The sequence below is a fragment of the Cajanus cajan genome, chromosome 4 (genome assembly GCF_000230855.2).
Source record: "Cajanus cajan strain Asha chromosome 4, NIPB_CcT2T_4, whole genome shotgun sequence".
In the NCBI taxonomy this organism is placed as follows: domain Eukaryota; kingdom Viridiplantae; phylum Streptophyta; class Magnoliopsida; order Fabales; family Fabaceae; genus Cajanus; species Cajanus cajan.
The window spans coordinates 2,666,817-2,680,196 of NC_138520.1; the positions used below are offsets into that span (position 1 = coordinate 2,666,817).

General features: G+C 32.8%; 1 protein-coding gene across 1 annotated transcript; it reads left to right on the forward strand.

Annotated features, from left to right (window-relative positions):
- The first annotated feature begins 8,256 nt into the window (after window positions 1–8,256).
- On the forward strand, window positions 8,257–12,763 carry LOC109814614 (uncharacterized). Its single transcript, XM_020379081.3, has 9 exons — window positions 8,257–8,630; window positions 9,198–9,234; window positions 9,363–9,441; window positions 9,563–9,608; window positions 9,698–9,796; window positions 10,652–10,720; window positions 10,805–11,144; window positions 11,267–11,415; window positions 11,645–12,763. The coding sequence occupies exons 1-9, from the start codon at window positions 8,337–8,339 to the stop codon at window positions 12,473–12,475; spliced, it is 1,944 nt and encodes a 647-aa protein (XP_020234670.1). The 5' UTR covers window positions 8,257–8,336; the 3' UTR covers window positions 12,476–12,763.
- The last annotated feature ends 617 nt before the right edge of the window (window positions 12,764–13,380 follow it).

The window sequence follows — 13,380 nt, forward strand, 5'->3', positions numbered from 1 at the left end:
TAAATTTTTGCGTAATTTTTCTTCTTTATATTACATAAAAAAAAAATAATTGCATGAATTTCTGTTACAATTTTCAACAAGTGAAATATTCTGTACGGAGGTTTTGTGATTTTTTATTTAATTTATTTTTTAGTATAATTTTATTATTTATATTTATTTTAAAGCTATCCCCAATAAATAATTATATATTTTATTATGTAATTATAATTTTAATTTCCCATAATTACTTTTTTTTTTGCAAAAGAATCCCATGAAAAAATATATCATGAAGAGAAATTATTGCATACATATAATATAAATTAAAAAAATTATTATATAAAGAATTTATAACAAAGTTGTTTACTTTAATATAAGTAAAGATAAGATAAAGGGTTGCTAACGAACTTAATAGAAATGACCTTATTTCGCTTGATAATAATATGCATATATATTTCGAATTAGGAGTGTGCATGGTTTGGTTTTTCCAAAAAATCACATTGAACTGAACCACAACATTTTATTAAATTGAACCAGTTTATAAATTATTTGAACCACTTTAATAAATTGGTTTAAAACTGAATTATTTTAATAAATAGGTTTATAATCGGTTTAAAACCAGTTTCAAAACCAAACCAGTTTTAAAAACTGATTTTAAGAAATAAACTAATTTTAACCGATTTTAAGAAATGTACCCGTTTTAAACAATTAATTTTCCTGTATTCTTTCTTCTATATAAACATCAGAAACTAGTTTATTGACTTTTCTTATATTAAACCAATTTCAAAACCTATATTTTTTTTCTGCTAAAAAAATCCAATTGCAAAACTATCATAATATAGTACAAGTGCAGTACTCTAGTTCTACTAATTAGTATTTCTTGTTTAGTGTTCACTAAATTCGTAATGCAATTGCAAAACTATAGTACACTAAAAAAAATTGCACGAAATAGAGGCTCTTTTAGTTTCTAGATTTTTTGCTAAAAATTTTGCCCAATTTTTTTTTTTTTTAAATCCTGTTATCTTTACTAAACATATAGACAAGAATTGTCTAATTGAGAATGAGTATAACGTGGAGGTGCAGAGACCGATTACGAACTTATTATATTTCCGTGACAGTATAACCTGAATTTTTTTAAGTGAACCGACCCTCTTAAAAAATAGATTCGGTTTTTAAAATTATATTAAAAATATATATTTAGTTCATTTTTTTTACAATTAATTCTAGTTTTTTTAAAATGGTCCAGTACAGTTTTAAATCCAGTTCGGTTCTTTTAGTTTTTTTTGAACATCCTATTTCGAATGCAATTAACAACATACCATAAATCCCAATTAAAAACATTGAATATAACATGATTCCTAGATTTCCAAATCCACCAACAGATCACAACTAATAAAATTCCCTAACGACCTAAAGCATAACCTTAGCCAAGAGTGCGAATCCATAATGCTCAAATCTTATTGAAACACAATGCAAACAACTTGCCAAACCTAAGTAGCCTTAGGACACCCCTAAAGTAAATGATGATTTGACTAATGATGATAACCACACATGAGGCAAGAAGGGTCCATAAAAACATATCTTTGGGACAGAAAAAAAGGTTAGTTGGTAAACAATAAAAGAGGTGTAAAATATTTTTAGGCCCCATTGGTAGGGAGAGCGTTGGTGAGCCAACGAAAGACAGCTTTGGCACTACAAATATCATCAATTGACGCGTCCCAAACAATGCAACATCAATAGACATTAGAGTTGATATGTTGAATATTCACATAGTCAACATGTTGAGAAATAGGTCCATCAGAAGGAAATTTATCGAACCATAGAGAAATAGCCCAGACCCAATGCAAAAATGGAAGCCTTAATAGAGAAATATTGTTGCGTGAATAATTGAATGCAAGTATAGGAACAACATGCACACTCTCTCAATCACAACACTGAACTTCCCTTGAGGTATTTTCTCAAATAAGAGTAAAACCCATAATTTTTGTGGTTCATTAACCAAGCTCCATGTATGTTTCCTATTAAGAGATGTATTGGCATCACGAGAATTACGAATGCCTTAACTCCTTTAGACCTTGACCAGATTATAATGTCCTAACTTAACCCAATGTTCCTTGAATTTTCCTAAACATATTTTAAGGTAATTGCATCCAAAGAATGGCACATACCTCGAGGCAATCATAGATAAATCATTTGATAAATACCTGGATAATGATAGATAAAAGCTTTATATGGAAATGTAATAAAGTTAAAATATTTTTTAAAGTCTCCCTAACAAATTTAAATTTTAGTTTTATTCTTTTAATTTTTTTTCTTCATATTTTAGTCTTTTAATTTAAAATTTTAGAAACACCTTGATAATATTTTTAAGAATTATTTAAACTATTTTAAAGATAAAACATAATGCATTTCGGTACAATTTTTTTAGGGACTAAAATTGATTTTCTAAAATTTTAAATACATATAAAATACATTTGCATAAAAAAACATATTGATTTTATTTTGTCTATGATATTGATTCACGCAATATTTTAAAATTGACAATCAAGTATTAATTTATGTTCATTAAACATGACTTTTACTGAACAAACATTATTTATATTGATTTGAATAAAAAACTTTCCAAGTCAAAATACACAATAATATAAGCAAATATTTATATTCTAATAAAAGTAATTTTTTTCTATAATATATATTTCTTTTCAAGTATCAATACCAATTTATTAACATCATAATTATATTTTGTTATATAAAACCTATATTTAAATATATTTTTGTTTTCAAGATCTAATTACACAAAAGTCAATGTACAAAACGTACAAGTTAAATAATATCAATTTGAACTAATATAAAAATCTTTAGATATTCACTATGGTCAATTTAATAACAAAATTTAAAATAAAATACAAAAAAAATTAAAGTTTAATGTTACTATTGTCAATATTATTAAAACAAACATTTTTTTGAACTATTTAATCACATCTTAACCATGGTTAATTATAATTATACCAACTTATATTTGACTGTTAAGAATATTATTAAGATTTTTTTTATGAAAGTATGTTTAAGAGTTTTCTCAGATAAGTGTATTTTTTGTAATACTATAAGTTGTAGAGTGTTGTAAATAATTTAATATGTTGTTGTGATTAATTGTTATTTTTGTTAAGAAGTTCAGGAATTTGGTGAAATTCCTTATGAGTTTTTGTTGTTAGTAATGTCGCTTAGCAAATGTCAAATTGAACTTTAAGGAGAAAAATATTTAAGGTCTTTCTTTAGAAATTAGTTTCATAAGTTCACTTCATTAAAGAAGTTGGAGAGAGAGAGAGAGTAGTGAGAGGAATTTTGAAGATTTTAAACTTTCCTTTATTTTTTTTTTGCAGATTCTAAAACAGAGATTCAAACTTGGGGGGTGAAAATCTATTTTCGAGCTATCGATGCAGAGATTTCATGAAGCTTTCTTCTTCTTCTACTACTTCCTTTTCTCTCACAAATCGGGAGACCTTGAGGTAAAGAAAGTTATAACCTAACTCCCGATGGATCTCTGTGTATATGTTGCTTGAAAATTCTTCATTTTAGTGGCTAAGAATTTTTTAGATGAAAGATTGGTCAATTTTGGGTTTTTTGGTGTTCTTGGTGAAAATTTTAGAATTCGACAACCTAATTGATGTGTTGTTGTTGCATGTCTCTTCTTCTTCGATTTCTAAGTTGCATGTTGTTATAATTGTAAGATTTTGAGGTTGCATGCATGTATTATTGCATAAGCTAAGAGGATTTTGGAGATTGGGTGGTGTTCATAAAAAATGGATTGTTCTTCAACTATACAGGAATTTCTAGGTTTGTAATACTAAGCGTGAGAACTTGGGCATGACTCTCGACGGTTGAGGCTAAGCGTGAGTTGTATGCTTAGTGTGAAAAGTTGCAAAATTCTTATATGACTATATAAGCCCGATGCTTTGCATGAGATTTCACGCTCAGCATGAGAACTTAGTCAAATAATTTTCTTCTCTAGCTGAGTTAAGTGCTTGCATAATAACTAAGTTGTATGATGAACATTTGTTGTTTGAGTTATTTTATGGTTAAATGATGATGAATAGGTTTATGAATGATGTTGTATGATAATGAAATCTACATGCTAAAATTTAATATGTTGTATATTAATGATTATGTTGTGAGTTACTAGTTGAAAGTTAAGTTGAATTGTAGTTCGTGTAGTGTGTATATGTCTTGAACATGTTATATGAATGACATTGTTGTATTGTTGAGATGATGAATGTTTTTAATTGTTTTACTTTCACATGAATGATATATAATTCATATTTAGTCATCAATAGATATATAATTATAAGTTATTAGTTATTTTTATTATTGTCGGTTTAAGTTGTCAAATTTAAAGATCAAGATAAATTGTTACATTTTTAAATATTTTATTTAACTTTTTTTTTATTGATTTTATTTAACATTTTCAATTATATATACATATAATTTAGGTTAAATTACTTTTTTGTTGTCTTACTTTTTACATTAATTTTAATTTTATTCTATATATATTAAAATGTTCATTTAGGTCATTTATCTTTTTATTTGGATTAATCTATTTCTTTAAAAAAATAGAAATTTTTAATTTTATAAATAAATTTGAATCAATTATTGATTCATCAAAAACTTTAAACTTCAACATTAAACTCTTTACTTATATGTACCTTGGGTTGGTATGAGTAGCGAGAGATTTACATCGCTTGACCAAATAGTCAAAATTCGAATTCTGACTTTTACGAATGCAGAAAACTCAAGACGAGAGGGAATGTCCACCTATTTAAATGTGAAAATCGTGTGCAAAATATATCAGATATCTAAAAAATAATATAAAATAATATATATACATATTTTAAATTTTTTATTACCTTTTAGATTTATTTTTATACATTTTTCATCATATTTAAACACGGTCTCGTTTGAACTTCAATTATATTTAATATTAAATATAACAAAAATAAGTTTTAAGTATTATTTTAGTAATTTTTTTAAATCGTGTCTAAAAATTTAAATTAATTATTATTTCAAAAAGATTAAATTGATCTAAATTTAGAAAATGAATAATCAAATTAATTATTTTAAAAGTTAAAGGAAAAAAATGAATCTAATAAAAATACAATTCAACCTATAAATTATAATAATTAACTTAAATAAAAGTATTTTTAAGGTTTTCTTAACTTTTTATCTACTTTTAATTCATCCTTTTAATATTTTTATTTTTAAATTAAATATTAATATTTTATATGTAACATTGAAAAAAAAAAAAAGAGGTCGATTCAGTAGCCAGAACGGGCCGTTCCCGAACTGGAACAGGCCGTTCCACACTACTGAATTGAACTACATATTGTAGTTGAGAACGGGCCGTTCCGGGAAGGAGAACGGGCCGTTCCGGAGGGAGAACAGGCCGTTCCGGAGGGAGAACGGGCCGTTCCAGAGGGAGAACGGGCCGTTCCGGATGAGTCCTGGAACGGGCCGTTCCGATTTCAGAACGGGCCGTTCTGGGCGTGGATTTTGTGCGTGATCTGGGAGTTCAGAACGGGCCGTTCTGGTATCGGTACGGGCCGTTCTGGCCACTCCAGATTGCCTATAAATAGGGGTGAGGGGGGGCCGTGAGGAGTTCTGGTTCTAGAGAGAAGTTTTAGAGAGAAGGTCTCTGGGTCAGTGAGCTCCTTTCTCTCCCAAATTTCTCTATTTAACTCCTTTTCTCCTCTAGATCAATAACTCCTTCTGTCTTTTCTTGAAATTCAGATTAGAAAGCTTGTTTTGGGAGGATTGAAGTTTCGAGTTGAGCCTCGAGGGGAAATTCTACTTTTGTTCAGTCTTTGGCTATCTGAGCCAATCTTCAGGTAAGGGAAGCTAGATTGTTTGCATGTGGCTGAATTTATTAGTTTGGATGAGAGTTTTGAACTCTCTGAATAGTTTTAGGCCGGGCGCAGGTTGAGCGTGTCAGGCGTGGAAGAGCTTAGAGCTTTTGGGTTGGTGTTAGGCCAGGCGCGAGTTGACGGCACTGTGCTTGAATATATTTATGAATGAATTGATGCTTATGCATGTTTAAAGTTGAAGTTTTAGATCATGTATGTATGATATATGATGTATGGTGAGGTGTGATTCATATGTATGCTTTGTGATGATATATATGAATGTTTGAATATGATATGTTCATATGGTATGTATTGATCATAATGGTAGGTAGACCATTTATGATGTATGATGCATTATTGCATGTGATGTCTTACGACATGTGTATGGTTGTTGATCATGATGGTGGGCAGACCATTATGATGTATGATGCATGATTTCATGTGATGCCTATGGCATGAGTCTAGCCTAGGACTTGAGGAGAGGAAAAATATTTTCGAACTGGAAGAGCTCACATAGAGTCTCTTGAGAGTGATGCTTGGATAGACCACTGATATATGAGAGTGGTGCTCTGGGAGGCCACTGGATTTGGGAGAGTGGTGCTCAGATAGGCCACTGGGTTGGGTGAGTCTCCTCTAAGTCCTTAGCTAGTGTTGGAGCGGGGTATGAGGTCGAGGGTTATTCCCTTAACCAAGTACTCGGGAAGGTGCGTGGATCCTTGCGGATAGTCGGTGGGCGAACTCCACAATTGACTTGGTTAATGCATGCCAAGGTCGTGGTAAGCCCGTACCCAGCTGTGCTATACCTGACGGTGGATCTGGACTTCCAAGTGTGTAAGTGACATCATCCGAGTAAACCCGAGTGAGGATTATATATCCTGTTTAGCTGTGACCGAGCGGGCGCATTGGGCGTGAAAACGGTTGGGGTGGTTTCGGTAGGATGGAATGTCACTTGTACAGCTCTATTGTTGTGGAGATCTCCTAGGTGTATACGTGACGACGCATTAGATGATTGATATGTATGCATATCTGTCATGAGTTGCATTCCTTGCATGATTATTAATATGATGAAGTGTGGTGTTTGACTTCATGTTTGGTGAATGAATGATTAATTGAGATGAAAGGTTCCTTAAGGACAAGATTTAGGATGCATGTGTAGTATAGATTTTTACTCTGTACTTGTATTATTGATCTTTGAATTCTAGCTTACCCTTCTGTTTTCCATGTGGTGGAACTGCGATGATTATACTTGGTATGGGAGCAGGTCAGGGATAGCTTAGGAGTAGAGATGATCGTTGTGAGACGAGGAGCTGAGTCTCGTGTTTTGAGTTACCATTCTGGGTAACATTTTTTTGTTAGTGTTTGACCGGCACTAAGGAATATTTTGGGATGACTGTACATATATGGTGCTATATTTTATATACAGAAACTTAATTATTTCGATCTTTATATTTATGTCTGTATGTATGTGTTATCCAGTTTAATATTCTCTTAGTTAACTAGTTGTAGTGCGATTCCACTAAGTGTAGAGACCGTGGCGGGTCGTTACATTATAAAAGAACCAACAATTAAATTTAATCTCATTTTACATTTTATAATATATATTTTTTATCGTGAATATAAAATACAAGTATATATTCAAAATATTAATTTAAATGGAATTTTAATTATATATATTTAAAAATATTTATTTACCACTTCTTTACATTGTAAAATTTTTCATACTATCTATACCTACACTAACAATAAAGGGATTATCTCTTTTGACTTACACATTTTTCTAAACAAATTTATCCATTTTACTTTCTCTAGAATTACTGTTCATTTTTTATTTAATTTTTATTCTTTATTTTTACTTTTATAACTGTTAAAAAACTTATCTTCCAAATAAAACCACTCAATAACTTATCACCTCTAATTATTAACCTCTACTTTTATTTTATTTTCTAAAAAATACACATATACATGAAATATTTATTCTTTACACTAGTTACATATAAAAAGAATATGTGATAATTTTGATGTATCCAATTTATTTTGTCTTATTTTGTCATATAACTATCTACAACGATAGTTGGTACAAATATTAGTTATAAAAAAATGATTTAAATTTTTGTGTTATAAATTAATAATTATTGGAGTTTTGTTTTTAAAGAAAGGGCAGAGTTGTGATATTGTGATTGGTCAAGAGTTAGTAGGAATAAGAAGAAAATAATAAAAATAAATAGTGCAGTAAAAAAAGGTTGAAGGGGGAAGCAGTAGCACGGATTGGTTGTGAGGCAGGCGTAGGAAAGGTGGAAGTGGAATGAGAGAAAGAAACGTCAAACGCGGTAGTCACGTGAGGCGCACGCGAGGAGGGGAATATAGATATTTTAAAATATATTTGATAATTAAAATTTGTTAAAAAAGGGGAAGGAATAGAGAGAAGTTTGGGACCTGGAGCCTGGAGCGAGAAAAGAGGAGGAAACAATGGGCGAGGTATCTGAAACCATGACGAAGAGGAAGAAGAAGGGACGCCCCTCCCTTTTGGATCTTCAAAAGCGATCTCTCAGAAAGCAACAGCGACAAAACCCCAATTCCCAACCCAACACCAACGTCGACCACGACCACGACCACGACGACGACGACGACGAGCGCAAGGAGAAGAAGCACAAGCTCTTGGTCGGTCTCAATTCCCATCTCCACCACCCAACATTACTGCCCAATTTCCACCCCTTCAATTCCGATCCCAAGAGGCGCAGAATTGACCCTCTCCACCAAACGGTGCGTTTCGCCATTTGTCGCCTCTTCCTGTTGCGATAAACCCCCAATTTTTATTTATCTTTTCGGACTTGGCGCTCAACTGGATGCGTTTGACCTCACCAGTCACCGCCGTTTAGGTTTTCCTTTCATTTTGTTTATTTCGATGTGGGGCTGGGGCACTGTCACTGGTAGGTGCCTGCTTGTTCTTTCTTTTTGCCCCTAATTTTAATCTTTCATTATTGGCTGTACTACGCCAGATCGAGCCTTCGTTTATGCACGGATATGCATAAAAGCTTCAATTTGTCTTATCTTTCGCTCTTATTGGGATTATTGCTCATTTTTTTTATTTTTTCCTTTTTATTCCTTGCCCTTCAACACAAGCCTCTATAGCTTAGTAGTTAGTAGCCTGCTCGTGAGTTGTGCCTTTTTTTTCTTTCGTTTTCTTATAAATAAAATAATAATATTTGTTTAAGGGGGGTCGATTTTCGATTCTCTTTTGGAAGACTAGATAAAAAGTGGGTGTTGTTGTGTTATAAAATCACACGCACATGGCTTTTTATGGTATTTGATGATGGGGTGATTTTGCAGGATGAGAAGGTTCCGAAAGCGACTGACAGTAAACATGGTATGTATCGTGTATGAAGTTTTGTGAAAATCATTTGTGAATGGTGGTGCAATGCAAGGGGGCATATATATACAATACATGCATAGTGGGGGAATATTAATGGCGATTTTTATATTATGTGTTGACAGGTTCGCAGGGTGAGTCCGGTCCCACTACACCTTTGCCAGACAAAAAGCTCTTGCTGTTTATCCTTGACAGGCTTCAAAAGTGTGTCTCTTGTAGTCTTATTTGTTTCTTTCTTTCTTTTTTCTTTTCTTCTTTTTTCCTTCTTTGTTTTTTTTATTTAAGTTGGGTATTTGATGTTCTGTACTGCTCAACCTTCTTGCAGAAAGGACACACATGGGGTGTTTTCTGAGCCCGTGGATCCAGAAGAGGTGCCATTTTATTATATATGTGATATTAGAGTACTTGCTATTGACTTCTCACTGTTTGAATGCTCAACACTTAAGCTTTGTTGCTGCAGCTTCCTGATTATCACGACATCATTAAACAACCGATGGATTTTGGAACTGTGAGGAAGAAATTGGATGGGGGGCTATATGCGGACTTAGAACAATTTGAGGTTGGTGTTGCTATTTTCTGGAACAGCTTTCTAGAATGTGTGATTTGCTTCTGTATTGAATTCCCGCGACATGACTTTTTAGTATATTTACCGATGAATGAAAAAAAAAGATCGAAACAAAGCGAGTATAATTTTCAGATAATGTTACATTCAGTGCAGATTTCGTGTTTACAGCACAATGCTTTTGAACTGTGGGCTATGTACGCTTGACAGTTATATGGAAGGTTGGCCGATTAGATATTATGAAAGATTTTTGGAGCCTAACATATGACCAACTAATCATTTATTATGTCGTTTGGCACATTAAAGTTGTATTAATTAAGGACTGTCATTCCTGACATGTCATCCGTTCAGTTCAGTAAGTAATTCTTGTTGTGTCGTTGTGGTCTGACATCATTATAAACCCAAGCAAAGGCTGTTTACTAGGCATGCTGCTCGTTTTAGATTCACTGATACGCCAAGTTTGGGTAAAGTTTACATTTCTGGTCATTGAAGTAGATCTGCACTAATTAATCCAAGGATAAAAACTCAAGTATAGTTCTTTAAGTAGGGTTGTTACTGTTTTCTAATTAGAATTAGAGTTTTGGTAATATGCATAAATGTATATTATTGAATAGTGCATTAAATGTAAATGCATATAACTGAAGTAAAATTTCAATTCTGTTCAGAGAATAGGACAAAACCATACCTAAGGAACTATAATCAAGTTTTCTCCTTAATGTAATCACCTTTGTGTTAGTTAAGACTCTTGAGTGGAACTTTTGGGTTTCATGTACTACTGTTTGATCATTGAGTTAAAATATATCTTCTTAGTCTGATACAAATTTGAAAGACACTGTTGCTTCATTCCTGCAGAAAGATGTGTTCTTGATATGCTCGAATGCAATGCAATATAATTCAGCAGATACCATTTACCACCGACAGGTTTGTTGAAGTTTTTTATTAAACTAAATTGTTTCATCCCTTTTTTTATTGTTTGTTTATGGTAAAGATTGTACTTTTTCTTAGGCCCGAGCCATGCAAGAGATAGCAAGGAAGGACTTTGAGAATCTGAGACAAGATAGTGATGATAGTGAACCACAGCCCAAAATTGTGCAGAGAGGAAGGCCACCAGGCAAGCAAACAAGAAAGTCACTAGGTATGCCTCCTTCTGAGCGAGTTGGTCCCGAGTCTTCTTCTGATGCAACTCTTGCTTCTGGAGGGGATATTGCTAGTGGCTCCAATGGTTATAATCTAAGGAAAGTGCCAAGCAAATTTCAGCCTACAGATTCATCTGCCAGGGTCTACAACAGCACTTTTAATAGTGGAGGGTATGCTGGCTGGTCCGATTGGGAGAATGAATTTCCAGGTCAATATCTATGTAGATCCACACTTTCCCATTGTTTGTCCAATTCCTTCTGGATTCAACTAGGGACAGATGGATGCCTTTATTCATTGAAGTTATTCATTTAATTATGTATGTTTTTGCAGCTTCTGTTGTAAAAGCTGTATTGAGATATGGAAAGAAGCAGTTTGTTGTTGATGAGACCAGGCGTGATACTTATAAAAATCCCATGACTTCAGGAAATGAACGACCGGTGCTGACCACAGTTGAAGATGAATTCAAGCAACTTCTTGCAGTACGAACTTCTATTTTTTCTTTTTTACTCTATTTCCTGTTTTCTTCAACCAGAAAATGCAAACCTGAAGCAAGTTAGGCAAGTGTCTTTTATGAATCATGATACTTTAAAAATCTTGTACTGCCTCTACATTGCTGTTAATATCTCGTGCTCAGTCAGATCCAAAAGCTTTTTTCTTGGCAACAAAATTCATGTTGGTTTCTTTTATTTTATTTTTTTAATAAATCAGGTAGGTGTACACATGAAGCATAGCTATGCAAGAAGTCTGGCTAATTTTGCTGCAGATCTTGGTCCTGTTGTCTGGAAGATTGCTGCAAGTAAAATCAGCAGTGTTTTGCCGACAGGACATGAATTTGGTCCTGGATGGGTTAGTGAAGATGACGTGTCACAGATGCAACACTTGCCAGTTTGTGATGAGGGTAGAACTTCAGACCCTCCTGTACCAGAGGATTATAGAAGTAGATTTTCCTCACCTTCTGGATCGTTCCCCCTTGCAAATAGATCATCATGCTTGCAAAGTGGAGACATGGTTATGAATAACAACCAAAATGAGTTGAATCCAGTAATCAGCATTGGTGATGGGTCTGAAACTACGACACCTGTGAGGATTCAACAGGAATCCATGGCACACTCTGATGATTTCAGTTCACATGATCGGTTAGGTTCTAACTTTTCATCCCAAATGAAGATGGTAAGACTTGCTGACCTAACTGGGTCTCCGAGTACTGGGGGGGTTGTTCCTCAAATGTTTGACATGGATCCCATAGGCAGCCGCATTGCGCATACAAATATGAATTCATCTTTTAAGGGCCAACACTTCAGCAAATCAAGTCAACTAGATTCTGGTAATTTATTGGCTCGGGAATCTGGATTTGAGCCACGAAGTTGGGCTCAAGGGCCTGCTGGAAAATCATCTTGGCAGGGATTGGATGTTCCCACTAAACAGAATTCTTTTGCACTTGCTAATGACCTCAATGGAAAGATTGGAACAACAAATTCACCTAGTTCCAACGTGGAGGCTGGTTCCCAGTTGCAGCCCAATTTGGCATTACAGCTATGATGATACATTATTCTTTGGATTGAATCCTCTCATTGCTTACTAACATGATAATGTCATGTTATAGGAAAGAAAAGACACAATTTAATGGACCTTTTTTTTTTTTAATTTTATTTCTGAAGCATTTAGAAGCAGCCTTTACTTCTGAATTTTTGCTTTTGACATAATGGAGGTTGGCCATACCAGTAAGTATACAGTTAAATTGGTATCGGTCGAGTCTTTATGACATACATGTGATTCAGACGCTAAATGTTCAATATTTCTCATTTACCATACTGTTCTGGATAACAATCCTCTTACTGCATCTTAAATGTTTTTTTAAATAATCACATAATTAAAAATTATACCAACAATAATAGGGGTGAGCTATATATTTTCGATAGTGACGTTTTCACAGCATGAAATCTCAATTATTAAAAAAAATATAAATTATAACAGTAATTTATTAAATATTAAATAGTATAATAGTATTTTGATAATGTTTAATGGTGAGGCCTAATACTGTATTTCTCTACAGTAAAATTGACACGTGCATGAGTGTTAAGGATGAATTTTGTTGTTTTTATATATCTTTTACTTGTATGTTCCGTTGGAGATAATTTTATTTGAAATACGGTCAAATATTTATTGACCACTCAATGAGAATTTGAACGGTAGTTCTTCACTGGGCGTGGAATTTTATTTTAATGCCTTTTAATTTGAATTTGAGCTTAAGTTATGAAATAAATTTATGTTCATATTTTATTTTATTATTTAAGCATTTAAAAATTTATATTCAACTTATTTAATGATAAGAAATTTAATTTGTTGATTTATTTATATTTTATTTTTCATCATTTTTCCTCAAAATGGTTTTAAGTTGTTTCTTTGGACTTCATTTCTATGCACTCTGTATAAAATAAAATATA